The following is an 18,418-nucleotide window of genomic DNA, read 5'->3' on the forward strand; positions in this document are numbered from 1 at the left end:
CTGCCCCTGCCCCTGCCCCTGCCCCTGCCCCTGCCCCTGCCCCTGCCTCAGCACAAAATCGAAGCCAAGGAAGAATCGGACGAGTCAAGCATGAATATGGGATTTCAACTAATTACAAAACCTTAACCAATCCAGCTAGCTTTATTTGTAAAATATGGAAATCAAGGCTTAGAGAGATTTAGATGATGAGGCAATTTATCTAAAAATGATGGAGAGTGCAGAGAGGAGGATATAGCTCCATTAGAGGGTGCTTCAAATAGGGGAAGCCTTAAATTCAGGCTCCATCATGGCAGAAAGAGAGTAGGCAGGGAAGTTACACTATTCTCTGCCTGCATAATCAAAAGAAGGCAGAGACTGGAGCCAAGCATGATGGTCCATGCCTGTACTTGCAATACTCAGGAGGCTCCTAAGTTCAAGGCTACCTTGGGCTATGTAGGAAGACCGTATCCCAAGAAGAAAAGGGACAATACAGATTGAGTTTTCAATAGAGTTCAGAAAACCCGGCCCCAGCTTTTTAAAACCATGCCCAGATCTTTTTTTGTTCGAGGCCAGGCTGGCCTCGAACTCAAAAATCCACCTGCCTCTGCCTCCCAAGTGCTGGGATTAAAGGCGTGTGCCACCACTGCCCGGCTCTCTGAATTCAATCCTTAGCACTGCAATTATTAAGTTGAACTGTAGGGCTGGGCTTAGTGGTTCACACCTGGAATCCTAGCACTTGGGAGGTAGAGGCAGGAGGATCAGGAGACCAAGTCAGGCTGTTTCCCTTATGTAGTCTGAGGCTAGCCTGGGCTACATAAGACCCAGTTTCAAAACCTTTATTTTAATATTAATGTAAAATATAAGAAGTGAAGATGATGTTACTCTGGAGAAAAGGGAGGAAGGGAAAGAGATCTAGGAGATGGGGAACTTTATTATGGTGCCCAGGCCTAGGTCTGTGCCCACGTGGAGATCAGAAGATGATTTTTGTGGGGTTACTTCTCTCCATCTTTTATGTCCCAGGAATTAAACTCCGGTTGTCAGGTTTTCAAGTACTTTGCCCAGTGGGCTATCTCAGAGCTTGAAACTGGTAGTGTTTCTTGGTCTGAGTAGTTACTTGGGTCCTCTATGTAATATTTCATCAAGGTGTTCATTTGTAATTTGAGCAATAGTCTGTGTTAACATTTTAAAAAGAAATTGAATATTAGCATTGTAATAACAAGCTTATGATTAAAGATAGCTATTTACCTTTAAAAAGTGAGATCAAAACCGAGAGATGAAAACAGCAAGTGAGAAGTTTCCCTTCTCTGGGGTTAAGATAGGGTTTTCAGAGAGAGCATTATTGTGGGTTTTACCACTTTTGGTCTCCCTCAGTTTTCTGGTGGGCAAGTCAGAGCGAGCAGCACAGGGGACTTCGTAAGCACTTCAGAAGAACTGAGCAAATTCTAAAAGGAACGACTTGCTAAGCTAGAGTCGCTTCTGTACTGAAATACCATATTAGTTGCTTATTGCTATATTAAAGGAAAGTTTAAACAAATTATTAATGATTCTCAGTTGCTCTGAGTAAGGAAATTAGGAGTAACTTAGCTGTCAAGTTTAGCCTTAGTATTTTATTTATTTTATTTTATTTTATTTTATATTTTATTTTATTTTATTTTATTTATTTTATTTTATTTTATTTTATTTTATTTTATTTGGACAGGGTTTCCCTGTATAGTCCCAGCTGTCCTAGAACTTGCTCTGTAGACCAGGCTGGCCTCTAACTCACAGAGATCCACCCTGCTCTGTTTCCTGCGTGCTGGGGTTAAAGACATGTGGCACCACCTGGCTACCTTAGGGTCTTTTAAAGGGTACAGTTGGGCTAGAGAGGGGGCTTAACAGTTAAGGGCACTTGTTGATCTCACAACTATCCATAACTCTAATTCCAGAGGACAGAACACTCTTCTGACATGCAGACATAAGGCATACGCATGGTACACAGACACATACAGGCAAGTAGTACCAGTGTAGTTGAGTATTACTGTGACAGACCTGACCATATTTTTGGAAGACTAGAACGACTTTGGAACTTTGGGCCAGCGACTGAGTGTTAAGGGCTCAGTGGGATGTTCTTTAGGAGCTTGGAAGATAAGAATGTCAAGGATGCAGAAGATGGAGGCCCGGCTTGTGAAGTTTCAGCAGGAAATTTAAGGACTATCAGTGCCGTTTGCTATTTTGAATTAAGTATCTATCATTCTCATCAGCTGGGGCTAAAGTCAGCCATGATCAACAAGAGACCACCACCATTGAAGCATTACTGGGATAGTTTATCCTGGTTAGCCAGAGCTAAGAAATTAGCAGTGATTAAGAAGAGACCAGCATCACTTTTGGGAAGTGTTTCCGAAGAGCACAGAGAAGCTTGTTCCATAGATTGCCAAGATTGTACCTGATGCTGGCAGCTGGACTTGGTGATGTAAGAGTTGTTCAGGTGGTACTTGTTTCCAAGACATGAAAGAAGAGCTGCTGAGGCTTGGCACTGTGAGAGGCCAGGAAAGACCATTGATGAATGTGCAGCCTTAGTGGCAGCTGAAGACCCAGAATTGAATGGGTCATGCAGTGAAGTTGAGGCTTGGCACCATGAACAGAGTCCAGGAGAGGCTATTGGAGAAAGTACAGCTAAGTTGCTACAGAAGACTCCAGCATTTTGGAGATGGCAGTACCACAGGATGACCACCAAAAACAGCAGCAGTGGAGTGGAGCCAGCAGAGCCTAGAAGACAAGCTGTGTGTGCTACAGAGGCCTGAGCTGCAGAAATGACCCAAGCCCTTCGGAGGAGCCCAGTAGATAGTAAGTGAATCCCAGACATTGGATGGCTAGAGTTTGGTTTGGGATTTATGACTACGCCCTGATTTCCCCCCACTTAAAGTAAGAACATATTTAGGTTTTAAAAAAAATTTTTTTTAATTTCTTTATTTTACTGGAGCCCATGACTGAGAGACTTTGAACTTTAAAAGACTTTAGATATTGGAAGAAATTGGCTTTTTTTTTTTTTTTTGGTTTTTCGAGACAGGGTTTCTCTGTGTATCCCTGGCTGTCCTGGGACTCACTCTGTAGACCAGGCTGGCCTCGAACTCAGAAATCCGCCTGCCTCTGCCTCCCAAGTGCTGGGATTAAAGGCATGCGCCACCACTGCCCGGCAGAAATTGGCTATTTTAAAGGGACTGAAATCTTAATGTGTTTGAATCTGTACAGAATGTGAGAGTTTTAACATTATATATGGTTATGTTGGTCTTGGTGGACTTAACAAGTATAGGCGAACACATTTTAGAAGCAAAAAATGGCAGAAACGCTGCACACAAGTGGCCATGGACTAACAAGTCTAAATGCGTCATTGTGACAGTAAGTCATGGAAGAAAGAAATCAGGCAACTCAAGTAGTGATGTTTATGTTGGAAAATGTGTGGTTTGAATGAGAAAGGGCCCAATAGGCTCATATGTTTGATGTTGGAGGAGATGTGCCATTGAGGGTGGACTTTGAGGTTTCAAAAGACTCCTGCCAGTCCCAGTGTGTGCTCTGCTTCCTGCTTGCAGGGTTTAAGGTGTGAGCTCTCAGCTGTTCATGCTGTCATGCCTTCACTTCATCCTTAGGAACTCCAACTCTTTGAAACTGTAAGTCCAATTAAATGCTTTCTCATTGAGAGGAGCTCAACTTCACAACCTGACTTAATTAGTTAACGGCACAAAGGGAAAGAGGGGAGGTTCAGAAAATGCAGGCCCTTATCGGGCTTTTGGGTGATAATCTCAAGTCATGAGAAATTAAATCAGACAAGACAATAGCTCCAAGCCATTAAGAATTGCTTAGCCCCAGACTAATTGTTCTGCTCTACCTACAAAAAGAACATGCCAGATAAACAACCCACTCTGCTCCCAGTCACCCCACAAAAATAGCTGTAATGTGTGTGTGTGTGTGTGTGTCTTCCAGCCCCTCTCATGTACTCAATTTTCATCCCAGGGGAGTAGGGGTTAACTGGGGCCCCATGCTGTTAAAATAAAGATCAAATCTGTCTGCTTCTCTACATCACTTTTTTTTTAAATACTAATTACTTTTTTTTTTTTTTTTTTTTTGTAGCAGAGACCGGGTTTTGTTATATAGCCTTGGCTGTCCTGGAACTCACTGGGTAAACTAGATTGGCCTCAAACTCAGATATCTGCCTGCCTCTGCTTCCCAAATGCTGGGATTAAAACCGTGTGCCACCCCTGCTCTGCTACTAACTACTTTTGATTGAGAGAAAAACCTTTTCGAACCGGGGATCAAACACAGGGCTAGATAAGCATTTCTGCCTTGTGTGAAACTTCTGGGGAAGCACACACATCTACTTACCCCAGATAGGAAAATCATGACAGGACAAAGTCCAACTGGGTGAACCAATGAGTTTGTAATGAAATTACTCACAGGAATATGGATAGATTTACTTACAGATCAGAGATGACTAAAATGAAGCAGCATCATTTAAAAGCCTACCTCAACACTAAAGACAACTTGCAAAAGCTGCATCCCTGGAGGATACACTTGGCAGAAGCCCAGCAAATCCAACAATCTCCTCTTGGCTGCTCAGATGGCCATTGTTTATTGCTTCCATAAATTCAGGATAAGCCCCTAAGAAACCTTGTAAATTTCAGCTTTCTCAGACAAATAAAGTTTATTTATTTCCTGAGTTTCATGAAATTTCTCCTTCTTCCTGGAGGAAATATTTCACCTCAGAGGAGACTGCCATAGAACACTAAGTTACATCAGCAGTCTGCCAGATTTTCTGTTTTGCTGTGGTCGGGTTTGTTTGTTTGGGGGGGAGACAGGCTGTTATTTACTATAATTAAAAACAAACAACCTCAGGCTAGCCAGTGTTGTGGCTCATGCCTATACTCCAATACTGTGTAGTGCAGGGCAGGAACATTGCTGCCGGTGCTTCAAGGTTAGCCTGGGAAGCAAAATGAGTTCCAAGTCAGCATGTTGAAAAAAGAGAAAGGGATTGGGAGGTTGGAGAGGGATAAATTTCAGAGGCAGCTTAGAGAGATGAGATGGAAGACAAAAACAGACAGATGTCTGACCTTCTACAGTCTGATGTGTGCTTATCGAACGCACAGCCAGGGGGCAGACTCTACTGAGGGAGGCTGAGCATTCTGTCAAGGGAAAAGATGGCTTTGACTCTCTACAGGGGCGGGGAGATGACTTCAGCACTTAGCCTCCCAGAGTTGCCTGCCCAAGGCAAAACAGGCTGTCTCCGCAGATAAGCCAACAAAATCCAAGATCGAGCAAGACTATCTGTATCTCACAAGAATACTGGTTTAAAGCAGAAATACTTTACCATTCCAAACCCTAAAGGGGTTTGGAGTGCAGATTCTTTCTTAGCTGTTTCCTGCTGAGGAGAGCTGTTGTTAGACAGAGTTAGCTCAAGAGGAAGTCCTCTGGGGTTTTGAAAATTATTATAGAGCTGTAAGCAGATGAGGGGTGGAGTAAAATCCAGAGAGACAGTGAGACCATGAAAGGAAGTGAGTCTAGAGTTGATTTAGGGTGACAGTAACTAGTCCCATTGCCAAGAGTGCTGCACCAAAACGAGCTAGCAGAAGCATCAGGGAGGCACAGAGCAGTAGAGGAAGAAACAGGAGAAAACAGAGGACTAATGTAAGAATTGTATCTGGCCTGGGATGAAGGTTCCTTGTAGCCAGAGCCCTCCCCTCCGCAGCATCTAAAAGTTCCTTTTGCAGATGTATCAGGACAACCGGAGCAAAGGGAGCTGCAGTCGGGTGAGAGCCTTTGGGAGAGCTTAGAAGAACAGTTTGTTTGGGTGTAGGAAAAGTTCTGTAAGTAAAATGTTTAAAATAACCAGGGTAAAAACATAAACACAGGGATAACAAGGAGGAAGGAAGCGATCAAGGGGAGGGGTACCAAAAGCCCGTACATAATAAAAGTATTGTCTCAGGACCCCAAGACCAAGTTCTCAGCACAAACGAACAGAAGGCCAGGAATAAGGGACAGAGACATGAGATAGAAGATGAAGGAGAGCCAGGCAGTGGTGGCGCACTCCTTTAATCCCAGCACTTGGGAGGCAGAGGCAGGCGGATTTCTGAGTTTGAGAGTTCGAGGCCAGCCTGGTCTACAGACTGAGTTCCAGGACAGCCAGGGCTACACAGAGAAACCCTCTCTCGAAAAAAACCAAAAAACCAAAAAAAAAAAAAAAAAAAAAAGATGAAGTGGAAGGGGATGAGAGCAAGGGAGGGGGAGGAAGAGTATTTGTCCCAGAGGACAAAGGACTGCCTCAGGATATCGAGGAGACAGACGTGGCCCATAAGAAAATGGTAGTTTATAAAAGTACGATGGAAACCCCCATGTTAGGATGAAGTGCTTAATTTTAATTTGATCATGCTAATTAGGTGAGCCAAAAGGAACTTTTGGTTGCTGGATTTCGGTACTTTGATAGCTGACCTTAATAGTCAGCCTCAGGAGGAGGAAGTAGCCAAATAAGGGAATGGACCTTGGTGGCTAGCTTTAGCAAGGCAGAGGGCATGGGAGAGACTGAAAGGTCTACCAGAGCAATGTTCCACCCCTGATCTGGCCAGAGTCCCTTCACATAGGAAGAAGCTTGTAGATGATTTTTTTGTCTGGTCCCTGTGTGAACTGGACCAGCCAGTCATTCTTCAGTGACAGGGTCCTGATGGGGATATGCCAGAAGATGAGAAAGATAGGATAAAAGCTGAGGTTGGTTGGTCTTACATAGACCTTTTCTTTTTGAGAGGGATGAGGGGATTCAAAACAGGGTTTCTCTATGTAGCCCTGGCCTGCCCTGGAACTCCATCTGTAGACCATGCTAGCTTTGAACTTACCTGACTCTGTCCTCAGTATAAGACATGTACCACTACACTTAGTATAAACCTTTTCTTTTTTTCTTTTTTTTTTCCCAAGACAAGGTTTCTCTGTATAGCCTGGGCTGTCCTGGAACTCACTCTCTAGACCAGGCTGGCCTCGAACTCAGAAATCCGCCTGCCTCTGCCTCCCAAGTGCTGGGATTACAGGTGTGCGCCACCACTGCTTGGCGTATAAACCTTTTCTTACACCAAGCAAGTTTATTAAGAAGTATACCAACTGAGTGTGGTGATATACACCTTTTGATCCCAGCACTTAGGAGGTGGAGGTAGGCAGATTTCTGAGTTCAAGGCCACCCTAGTCTATATAGTCAGTTTATGACAGCCAGGACTATATAGAGAGATCTTGTTTCAAAAAGGAAAACAAAACAAAACAAAAAAAACAAAAAAACAAAAAACAAAAAAAGGAAGGAAAAGAAAAAGGATTTAAACAATTATAGCATTTTTAAAAAGATTTATCTTTATTTATATGAGTACAATGTAGCTGTCTTCAGACACACCAGAAGAGTGCATCAGATCCCATTACAGATGGTTGTAAACTGGAAATTGAACTCAGGACCTCTGGAAGAACAGTCAGTGTTCCTAACTGCTGAGCCATCTCTTCAGCCTGAATTATAGCATCTTATATCCTGTATGTAGTGGGGGTGGGAATGGCCAGGAACAGCAGAGAGCTAAGTCAGACAATATTGGTAAAAGAGAATACAGGATACTTCAGACACAGCTGCCTTAGAACAGATAACAGCTCAGGGGGAGGAGTCAGGTCCCCACAACCTTAAGTCCTCCAAGGCACAGGCTCCAGCACTAGACCAGCCCTGCCAATTCTGTTCCTGGACAAAGACACAACTAAAATTCCCTTTGTCCTTTCATGAAGGCCTCTGCGAAAGTCTTGAGTTACTCTGGCTCTGCAAACCTGTGTGTTTGGACCCACATCTCAAACCAGTTAGGATTTATTTATTGGTGCAGAAGCAGCATTGTTAGAGAGTGCAGATCCCATCCTCAGCAGCAGTCACATGTAGTTGTAGAATACAGCAGCAGCCAAAGAATCAAGAACATCCTGAAGGATGTTAATCTGATCTTCGATTTCTGGTGAGACAGGTTAACAGACACACAGAAGGCTCCAACCTGGCTGTTCTAGTTCTGAGTCTCAAAGCAATGCAAAAAGAGTAGTGAAGTGGATGGCCCATTAATCGCCCTTTCAGAGGTCATCCAAACTACTTTGAGGGGTTTGCCCCACCCCACCCTATCCCAGTTTAACTGTTTCAAGCTGACAAAAGGTTGACAAATAAGGTAACAAAGTGCCCCAGAAGAGGGTCCATCCAAGGGTCCACAATAAAACATAACATGGTGAATAGATCAAGAACATAAGTCAGGAGGTACTAACTATACAACTTAGTGGGAGACATTAAGAAACAAAGATAATGAGAAAAAATTTACATGAAGAGCAACAGAATATAGGGTTAAATCTAGAGTTAGCATAAAATTAACTGCAGTTGTACAACTGGCTGGACCATGATCAGAGTTCTGTAGAAGGGAAAGGTAACTAGTTAGCTGTTTGTTTCTCTAGGACTCCTGCATAAGGAACAAAGCACCTGGAAGTCCTGTAAAAGACCTCAGGTAAAGCGGCATCTAACTGACACTTTAAAAGGGAAGTGGAATCCTGTTGAATCATTTTCCAAAGATGCTACTAGGATAGTCTGAACAACTCTCCAAAGCTGTGAGTTTGATGGCAGAGTATCTGGCAGCCTCCTTTAATCAGGGAACATGGGTGGCTAGGGTGTAGACCCTGGAATTAGCTTTTGCTAACAGGAAGAACTATAAGCCAGGTAAAGGGCATGACCAATTGAACTAGCATGCAGGTCCCATTAACAGCCAGGTGGTTAGTTCAGGTACAAGGTTCTCTCATTCACGGAATTCTCATATGTCAGTTTGGGAGACAGTGAGTGTGGAGTAATTGATATTTGCCTCTCTGTTGCTTGACACATTGGGATAGTAGCTGGGAAGAGAGCCCACTGGCTATAGACTCATTTGCACAGGCAGGCACCTCTGACTTCAAGGAGGGGTAAAGAACTTGAGGAAATGGGGGCACATCAGCCATCAGCCCTTCTCAGTGCTCACAACCCTCTGTCTGAGGAGGTAAACAGGCATATGGAAGTGACTGTCCTAATTGGCAACAGAACTCTGACACAAAACCTCTGGCAGTGAGCATTCTGGGAAGCCAATGAAGCTTTCTACCTGACACCTCTAACCAACCACTTCATCTCATATGAGGTGGACCAACCAAAAAGCCAACCAGCCATGACATGCCATTTCTGTATTCCCCATATCAACAACCTCCCATCACAGGACCTAATCTCCCTCCCCCTAACATTGCCCGACCACTGTCTGCTTTTAGGGTCCCTGACAAATGCAGGGGCTGTCTTAGTTTAGAATTCTATTACTATAACAAACAAACAAAAAAAAAAACCAATAACAAGAGCGAGCAACATGGGGTGGGGGGATGGTGTTGTATTTCACTTTAAAGCTTCTAGTCCATCATCCAAAGAAGTCAAGGCAACTCAAGCAAGGAAGGAACCTGGAGGCACAAATTGATACAGAGGCCATGGAAGAGTGCTGCCTCCTGCCTTGCTGCTCATATCTTACTCAGCCATTTACAGAAGGATGGCCCTGCCTACAGCAATCACTACAGAAGAAAATGTAGCAGGGCAATGGTGGCTTTAATCCCAGAACTCTAGAGGCAGAAGTAGGTGGATCTCTATGAATTTAAGGCCAGCCTGATCTACAGAGTGAGTTCCAGGATAGCTAAGACTGCACAGAGAAACCCTATCTTGAAAAACTAAAAAAAGAAAAGAAAAGAAGGAAAGAAGAAGAAAGAAAACGAAAGAGAAATGGAAGAAAAAAGGAAGGAAGGAAGGAAATAAGGAAGGGAGGGACAGAGAGAGGGAGGGAGAAAGGGAGGGAGGGAGGGAGGGAGGGAGGGAGGGAGGGAGTCTTCTGCACCAAAGTCTTCTGCACAAGCTAATCTGGTGGGGGCATTTTCTCAGTTGAGATTACCCCTTTCAGATGCCTCCACTTTGTGAGTTGAAAACAACATACACTTGTAAAATCGGCACACAAATGAGGAAGTAGACGGGCACCCAAAATGCCCTTCCTCAGCTCTGTCCTTCCTTGTTCATCATTCTGACTCCTATCCCCACAGGCCAGCCTCGCTTGTCTCTGTACTTGGTAACTGATAGATCCCACTTTCCTGTGTGTACTGACTCCTGCTCAGTGCCACGCCTGGAGACTCATGCACGTGAGCTGCGTGAACACCACTGTGTATGGCAAATTCTTCCATATTCATTGTGATATATTAATGTGACAATTTCCTCCTAATGGTGACAAAATACTTGACCAAACAACTCACAGAGAGAAATTACTTCAACTTAGTTTCAGATATGTCAGTCCACAATCCTGGGTTCTACTGATTCCCAGACTGTGTCGAGGCACTGTGCTAGCTTAGTTTTATGTCAACTTGACACAAGCCATAGTCAGCAGAGATGAGGGAGCCTGAAATGATGAGCAGCACCCATCTGGCTTTTGCATCAGCTTGCTCCTGTCTCCAGGTTCCTGCCCTGCTTAAGTTCTTTGTCCAGTGATGGACTATGATGTGGAAGTGTAAGCTAAACAAACCCTTTCCTCCTGACCTGCTTTTTGTCATGGTGTTTCATCACAGCAGTAGGCACCCTACCTAGGACAAGCAGACTGTTTCACTGTCATAGTGGTGGGAACGCATGAGGAGGCAGAGTTTTAACCTTCTGGTAGACAGAACAATAGTTTGGATAGGGGAGTAGACAAGATACAGGAAACGGTGGCAGTTTCCCTAGTGACTTCTTCCTTCAACTAGGTCTCCATCAGTTGCAGATCAAGCATTCAACCCATGAGCTATTTGTGGAGGTCACTTATATCCAAACTGTAACAGCATTTTCCTATGGATAGCCATTTGGGGTTGTATCCAGTTTGGGGCTATTATAGATAATGTGATGGTTAGAGATATTTTGCATTTCTTGGAGAACATGAGTCCTTACTTCTATCATGAGCATGCCAAAAGATGGAATTGCTGGCCCATAGGATAAGCCCAGATTTCCAACAGGGGCACATCAACTGTCTTAGTCCACTTGCACTGTTATCAACAAGCACCTTGAATTAGACAGTGTATAAACACAGAAATTTATCTCTGACATTATTGGAGGTTGGGAAACCAAGATTCAGGCACCTGAAAAATTCAGCTTGCTCTCTGCATCCAAGATAACATACTTTCTCCTTGCTACCTCACAGAGTGGAGGGAAGGAAGGGCTTCATATATTTTTTTGAATTACAGTATACTGGTACAAGTGTGCTTGTGCATGTGTATCACTGTGCATATGTGTCACCATCCACGTGTGAAGATCAGAGAAGTTAACTCTTTCCCTCTACCACATGAGTCCTGGGGATCAAACTCAGGTCACTGGGTTTGGTGGCAAGTGCCCTTTACCTGCTGAGCCATCTCACTGGCCTTCTTCTTTATGAGAGGGTGAGTTCCATTCAGAAGTGTGGTACCACCATGATCAAGTGTCATCCCAAAGGTCCACATCCTAACACCATGACCTTGGTACTGGGTTTCAATCTATGACTTTAAAGGGAGGAAATACACATTCAAACCACAATGCCAACTTATAGTCTCCCCAAATCTATGAGTGCCCGTTGTTTTGCTTTATCAACATATGATCTTAATCTCTTGTAAGCTCCCCCATATTTAGCTATTATATTACTTTTCTCATCAATATGATAAAATGTCTCACACAAAAGCAGCTTAAGAAGGATGGGTTTATTGTGGCTCACAGTCTGAGAGGACAGTCCATCGTGGCAGGGAAGAAAATCATGGCAGCAAGCTCTTCTGGAAACATCTTCCCAGTCACACCCAGAAGCACGTTTCCCGTGGTGATTCTAAATCCAGTCAAACTGACAATGAAGATTACCCATCATGGTTTTGTAAATGTATTACTCTGAGATGGGCCCTTGGTCTCAAAGCTGCAGCAATTCTCATGTTTCAACCTCCCAAGTACCAGGATTATGAGCATGGTGCCCCACCATGCCTGGCTTAGTTCTATACTTACTAAGGGTACATAGCATATCCAAACAAACTTTCCTTCTCTTGCATTGTCCTTTTGCTCATGGACAAATCCTTAGACCCTTTTGTATTAGAGACAGTGAGTAATAAGAGGGATGACTCTTAGAATAGTAAAGAAAGAAAAATATGAAGACAGTTGTGACAGCCCATGCCACTCCAGAGGCAGAAACAGGCAGATCTCTGTGAGTTTGAAGTCAACTTGGTCTATACAGTGAATTTCAGAACCTTCAGGGTTATGTAGAAAGACCCCATCTTAAAATACCAAACAAAAACACCCCAATAATATGAAACCTTATTGCCATATATCACATGTGATTCTCAGTTAGCTGAATGCACCCTTGAACATGGGTGTTAATAAATATTCAATGCCTACCAAACAATGGAGTTCTTAAGGAGTGGAATTAAAGGTTCATATCCCCTACCCCATCACGCCCAGCCTGAGGGTTCTGACTTTGGGCACATACATGGTTATAATCACATGGTTACGTCATCCCTGAGACTGTACTGATTATAGTGTGACTTTACTATTAGAGTGGATGAGAGATCTTGACATATTGGGCAGGAATGTTTTGGTGTAAAAAATTTCACTTTACATGTTGTCCTGGCCAAGAGACTTTCCTTTTGTAGGGGTCGGGGGAGTGTCAGCATTCACCTGTATAATAGTGCATCTGTGGACAATATGGACCATAGGATCTGAGCAATTCTACTCCTAGGAGACATATGAGTCATGTTTTTGAATCTTGCCTGCATGGGAATTTCTGCCTGCTAGAAAAGGTTGCCAGGCCTGAGGTGGCATGATAAGACACAGGTCCCCGATGTAACGGAGCATACCCATGATGGGTGTCTCTCATCTCTGACAAAGAGTCCCATAGAGGAGGGCATCTAGCAAGGGAAAGGAAGCGAAGGAGTGGCACTGTACCAAATTCAATCACAGCAGGGCCCACTGGGACTCGGCAGGGTTAGAGCAGTAAGAGTTCTTGGGCTTCTGGGAATTCTTCACCAAAAACAGTGGGCAGGCTCTTTTGCTTGTGGGTCTGTGCACGGATGCTTAGAATCACTAGTTCTCTCCAGCCAACAGTGATCATACAAAAGGAAATGCTGTTTCCTCAAGTCCGTAGGTATGTACCCAGATTCCTTCTGTGGGTACAGATACTCCTTCCATTCCCTGGGTTCTGGTTCACCTTGTCCAGACCTATTCCAACTCTCCCTTCTACACAGCTATGATTCCTACTGCAGCTGAAAGCAACACACAAACATTGGACTCCTGGGACCCGACACTGCCAAAGCCTTCCTCTTCCTGAAGGTGGCATCTAAGAGGTCAGCTGGGATATAGGTGTCATTGAATGTCGGCCTTGTCATCAAAATTTGCAAAGTACAGGGAAGGCCTTTGATACTTCCTACACATTCTTGGCCTAAGGGATACCTAGTGAATAGTGCTTGAACTCTCACCATCTGGGTGATCTCTGTAGGGCCACATATTGTATTATTGAGATTAGTCTTTCAAAGCTATACTAGAATGGTACCACACTAAAACTAGTACCCACGCACAACTATTCACTAGCATGGCCAGCATGGGTTCCTTAGACACAAAGGTCATAGAAGGTGTATAGACAACTTGGGAACAGGTTACACCTAGATTCATGGCACAGGTTGAAGTGTGCCTTGAAGTTCAGAAAGCACGGGCATTTAGAGCATGTAGGGAAGACTGTAATAGCCCCAGCCCTGATTTCTCCAAAGTTTGTGTTCACTACAGAGCCCAGAGATGGAGTTGGCTCCATAATTATCCCTTGTCCAGCAAAGGGCACCTTGAGAGAACCCATGACAATAGTCTCAATACATATTATTGTATTTCATTTTCTGGAGACTGGTTGGCCTGGAACTTGCTGTATAGACCAAGCTGGTCTTGAACTCACTCAGAGATCTGCCTGCTTTTGCTTCCTGAGTGCTGGGATTAAAGGCGTGAGCTATCACACCCAGCCTAAACCTAACTATTTCTGCTATAGGAGTAACTAGTTTCTGCCCGTGGAGGAGGGAAGAATGTGCTAGCACCTATCTCTTACTGAGGTTTACACATCCAAAATCCCTAGCCCTTCCCATTTAAAAGTGATAATGTGTCAGATGGTGGTGGTCCACGCCTTTAATCCTAGCACTTGAACGAGATAGGTGGATCTCTGAGTTTGTGGCCAGCCTGGTCTACAGAGTGAATTCTAGGACAGTCAGGGCTACACAGAGATACAGTCTAGGGTGGGGTGATAACATATATCCATCCTTTAAGAAATTTGGAACTCTCAAGATTTGCACAGATAAACTCTTTTAATTATCCTGATAAAATGAGAATATATTAGCATAAATGTATGCATATTTAACCCATCTCACAGGTAAGAAAAGTGAGGCACAGAGGTGAGGTCTACACCTGACCAGGGAGGAGAAGCATGATGGAGGCAAAGGCTGCTCTCTCAAAGACTGTGCCATTACTACTATTCACGCTGCCTCTCACACTCTTACCTTAGCTCAACCAGCCTGGGCAGGAGGGCAAGAACTTGTACTTACACCCTCTGGGTTAGGCACTAGGCAAATATCTATAGCCTTCAATCTCAGAGGAGTCAAGTAAAAGGAAGAGCTCCCCACTGTCCACACTGGAGCAAGACTAGAGAAGCTAAACATCTGCTAAAGGCCAGAGAAAGGGTAGAACTGATCCACGCCCAGCCTGAGCTCTGCCCACTAGGCATCTCATCATCTAGTGTAGGAAGCCAAAGAGAATGGGGACCAGGAGATGAGACGTGAAACAGGGGATAAGGAGGCTGGAGCAAGGCTCCCAGGGGCTTCCTCAGGCCTGGAAGCTGCTTCTGGCTTTCTTGGAGTCCACAGAGAACCTCCAGACTCACCCTTAGGGTTATGTGACTGTGGAGAGGAACCAAAGGGGCAGAGCACTCAAAGCTCCCTAGAGACCCGGCACTCTGCTGCTCCCAACTTCTACTGCCAAGGCCTTAGGTCAGGCTGCTGGTGGAAGGCATGAGATGCTATGGGAGCACTCAACGTACCTATGCTTGTGTTTCAGGAGACCTGGGCGAGATGAGGGACAATGTCAACAGTGGGATACCTTCTCATCTTCAGATTTGGGCCAACAGGGATGAAACTGGTGGGGAAACTTCCTTAAGAGCACATAGCATGAAATCTTACACTGCCATGTGGGCAGGTGAGAAGCAATGGAGGCAATACAGTGCCCCTAAAAGCTGAAGACCAGAAGACGACATGAACCAGGATAGAAACAATGTCTCTCCCCCACCCCACAGTGATGGCGTCTTGGTGCAGCTATCCACCTGGCTAGTTCAGTGGACTTTGCCATATCTGACTCAGCCTCTACTAGCCCAAGCTAGAGAACATGCTTGGCAGAACTGAACAAGTGAGAAGCATACAGGCTTCATTGGGCCAGGCGCCTACGGTACAGCATCACTGCCAGCAACGCAGCCAAGAGTGCACTGGTGGCCCCAAGCCACTTAGCCCAGGGCACTGAACTGGCACAACGCTCTTCCTCTTCTTGGGGCTGCTCGGTGTCTAGTGGCCCAGGGCTTCCTAATAGATCAGCACTGGGGCCTTCATCCACCTGAATTCTAAAGGATGAATATTCATTCTCCTCTGGACCATGGTTGGGTTCTGAGCCCCAGGAGCTGCTAGAGCTGATGGCAAGGTCCACAGAGCAAGCGGAGAATGGCTCGCCCTGGGACACCAGCACACCTGGTTTGCTCATCTCTGGCCCAGAGTACAAGCTCCTGGAACTGCTATCTGGTTTGGTCAGGTTGCCTCTAGTGGTGACCACAGTTGCTGGTGCCTCCAGGGTCTCCTGGAAACATAAGAAGAGGAGTCCAGGTGACAGGGAGATAAACCAGTGTGTGACGAGGGCTTGAGCTAGTATCCTACAGGAGTTGAGACTACCATCTCTTGGGGACTAACACATTAATGATAAAACACAGCTGAGTAGGAGGTGACCAAGACGCTGTAGTACCCCTTCCAGGGCTGCCCTCTCCTACTCACCAAACTGCTGTGAGCTCCACTTCGAGGAGCCCTTGGTGGGGTGTGACCCATCTTGTACTACCTGGGCCTGAGAGCCATAGGGCAGGCACACGATCCCAAGGTTTACAAACTTGGTTCCCTTAGGTAGACAGCTGTACAGTCTTGGGGAAAGTGGCTATAGGGGTGACAAGGTTGAAGGAGCTACTCCAAGCAGGATGCTTGAGACCACTGTCAAATAAACAGAGCACTAGGACACACGAGCCACCGTGTTCACTACTCACTACTCCATCTACAAAATGGTACTGCTGATTTTTACTGGGGGCTTCGAGCTCCAAATGAGTACATTTGGACATGCAGTGGGGGTTAGAAGTGCTCATGACTGCTGGGCGGTGGTGGTGCACGCCTTTAATCCCAGCACTTGGGAGGCAGAGGCAGGCGGATTTCTGAGTTCGAGGACAGCCTGGTCTACAGAGTGAGTTCCAGGACAGCCAGGGCTATACAGAGAAACCCTGTCTCGAAAAACAAAAACAAAAACAAAAAAAAAAAAAAAAAAGAAGTGCTCATGACTACCATTCCTCCTGGAAAACAAGGTCCAAGGGCTGGGTGGGGCTGCTTCCCATCTGTCCCAACACCTTGAAGAAACTGACCAGGGACAGCATAGAAAACAAAAGGGTCTGGGGGCAGAGGACCAGCTGTCTTGGCAAAGTAGCCTGTGTCACTATTAGGAAGGAACAAGGACTCACCTTGGCTTGCTTGCTGTTCCTCTCAGGTGGTATTGTGTTGGGAGGTGCTTTGGTCACACTGGCAGGCACTTTGGATGGCACTGTGCCACTATACACTGAGTTGACGGGTAATTTTGATGGCGCTCTATCAGTGAGCACAGTAGAGGTCATTGTAGCAGTGGACTTTGAACTGATGGGCAACTTGGAAGACATGGTATTTACTGGTTCCAGTCTGACAGAAGACACTGAGCTGAAAGAATCGGTGGACGTAGTGCTGACATAGGTGGCAGCCTTGGCCTGGTCACCAGCTCCCTTTGCAAGAGCTGATCCAGTGGAAGAGGTGGACAAGGAGGTATCAGCAGATGGGGCTGATACAGTGACCCCAGGTAAGAGGTTTGTCCTCAGGGCAATACGTGGAAGGGGCTGGAAGGAAACAGTTGGAGACACAGGTCCATAGGTTGCTATGGGAACAGAGTCAACATCTACAGGTGGGAAGACAAAAGTAGAAACAAACCCAAAGGGTGGTTTTAACTTTAAAGGGCTAGAGAAGAGTCCCCATGTCCCCGGTCACATTGTCCCTTCCACATCCCATCTCCCATCTCCTCCCATGAAGGAGACTCTTGCCCCTCAGCCCTTAACTTGTAACTGGTCTGTCCCATCACCAAAGTAAAATGGGCTCTACACACCCAGAAGCTTAAAACTCGGTATAATTATTCTTTTTCCTTCCACCCTTGCCTCTTCTCCAACTTCTACCTTGTCATGGGGCTTGAGTATGAATGTCCTGAGGAATTCGTCTTACTACTGTCCCCCACTACCTTCTAGCAGGAGCAATCCTGAATCAGGGCAAACAATAGCAGAATGGCTCAACGGCTAACACCAGTCAACTGACCCACAGGTATACGCCCCCAAGGATAGGGACCGAGTAGTCCCAGAGAGAGAGCTTGGTCTGGGGAATCAGGGAGTAGTAGGCAGTAACAGTGCATAAAGTTGATGACATCAGACTCTTCACAGAACTCTGAGGAGACACTTGCCATGGCTGACAAAGGTCAGAAGTGATGTTTGATGTCTCCCCCTAAACCTAGTAGAAAATCTCCTGGAACCTGTGCTCGCAAACATGCTACAATGAAATGCTGTTTGTGAAAGAAGAAGTTGGGAGCGCTAGGATGATTCCCTCTAACCTTGAACTGTTCACAGGGTGATCCTAGGGCATTAATGGCTGACCTGGCACCAGTAACAAACAGAACACAGTTTGGAAAGTAGAGGTGAGCCACTCTGCCTGGAAGTCGAGGTGGACAGACTATAGTCCTAAGGGGGACACCGGGTTCTGACTCCTGACTGACTCATCTGGGGTTGAATCACTTTAGTGATTTTCTGGTGTTTTGGTTACTTTTCTATTGATGTGACAATACCATAACCAAGACAACTTATATAAGAAATCACTTAATTTGGGGCTCACAGTTCGAGAGGGTTAGAGTCCATGACCATTATAGTAGGACCATGGCAGCAGGCAGGCAGGCAGACAGACAGGCAGGCATTGGAGCAGTAGTTGAGAACTTACATCTGATCCATAAGCATGAGGCAGAAGACAAACACACACACACACACACACACATACACACACACACAGAGAGAGAGAGAGAGAGAGAGAGAGAGAGAGAGAGAGAGAG

General features: G+C 45.4%; 1 protein-coding gene across 4 annotated transcripts in view; it reads right to left on the reverse strand.

Moving 5' to 3' along the window:
- Nucleotides 1-11,696: 11,696 nt before the first annotated feature.
- Mavs (mitochondrial antiviral signaling protein) overlaps nucleotides 11,697-18,418 on the reverse strand; it is a 16,289-nt gene continuing 9,567 nt past the window's right edge. For all 4 annotated transcript variants that reach the window (XM_028754488.1, XM_028754478.1, XM_028754495.1 and 1 more), the window contains 2 exons: nucleotides 16,773-17,233; nucleotides 11,697-15,859 (listed from right to left, as the gene is read on the reverse strand). In XM_028754488.1, the coding sequence (XP_028610321.1) occupies nucleotides 15,440-15,859; nucleotides 16,773-17,233 (881 nt within the window). In that variant the 3' untranslated portion in view covers nucleotides 11,697-15,439. The remainder of the gene's footprint in view (nucleotides 15,860-16,772; nucleotides 17,234-18,418) is intronic.

This window comes from Grammomys surdaster, unplaced genomic scaffold (assembly GCF_004785775.1).
Source record: "Grammomys surdaster isolate TR1022 unplaced genomic scaffold, NIH_TR_1.0 129, whole genome shotgun sequence".
Classification (NCBI taxonomy): Eukaryota; Metazoa; Chordata; class Mammalia; order Rodentia; family Muridae; genus Grammomys; species Grammomys surdaster.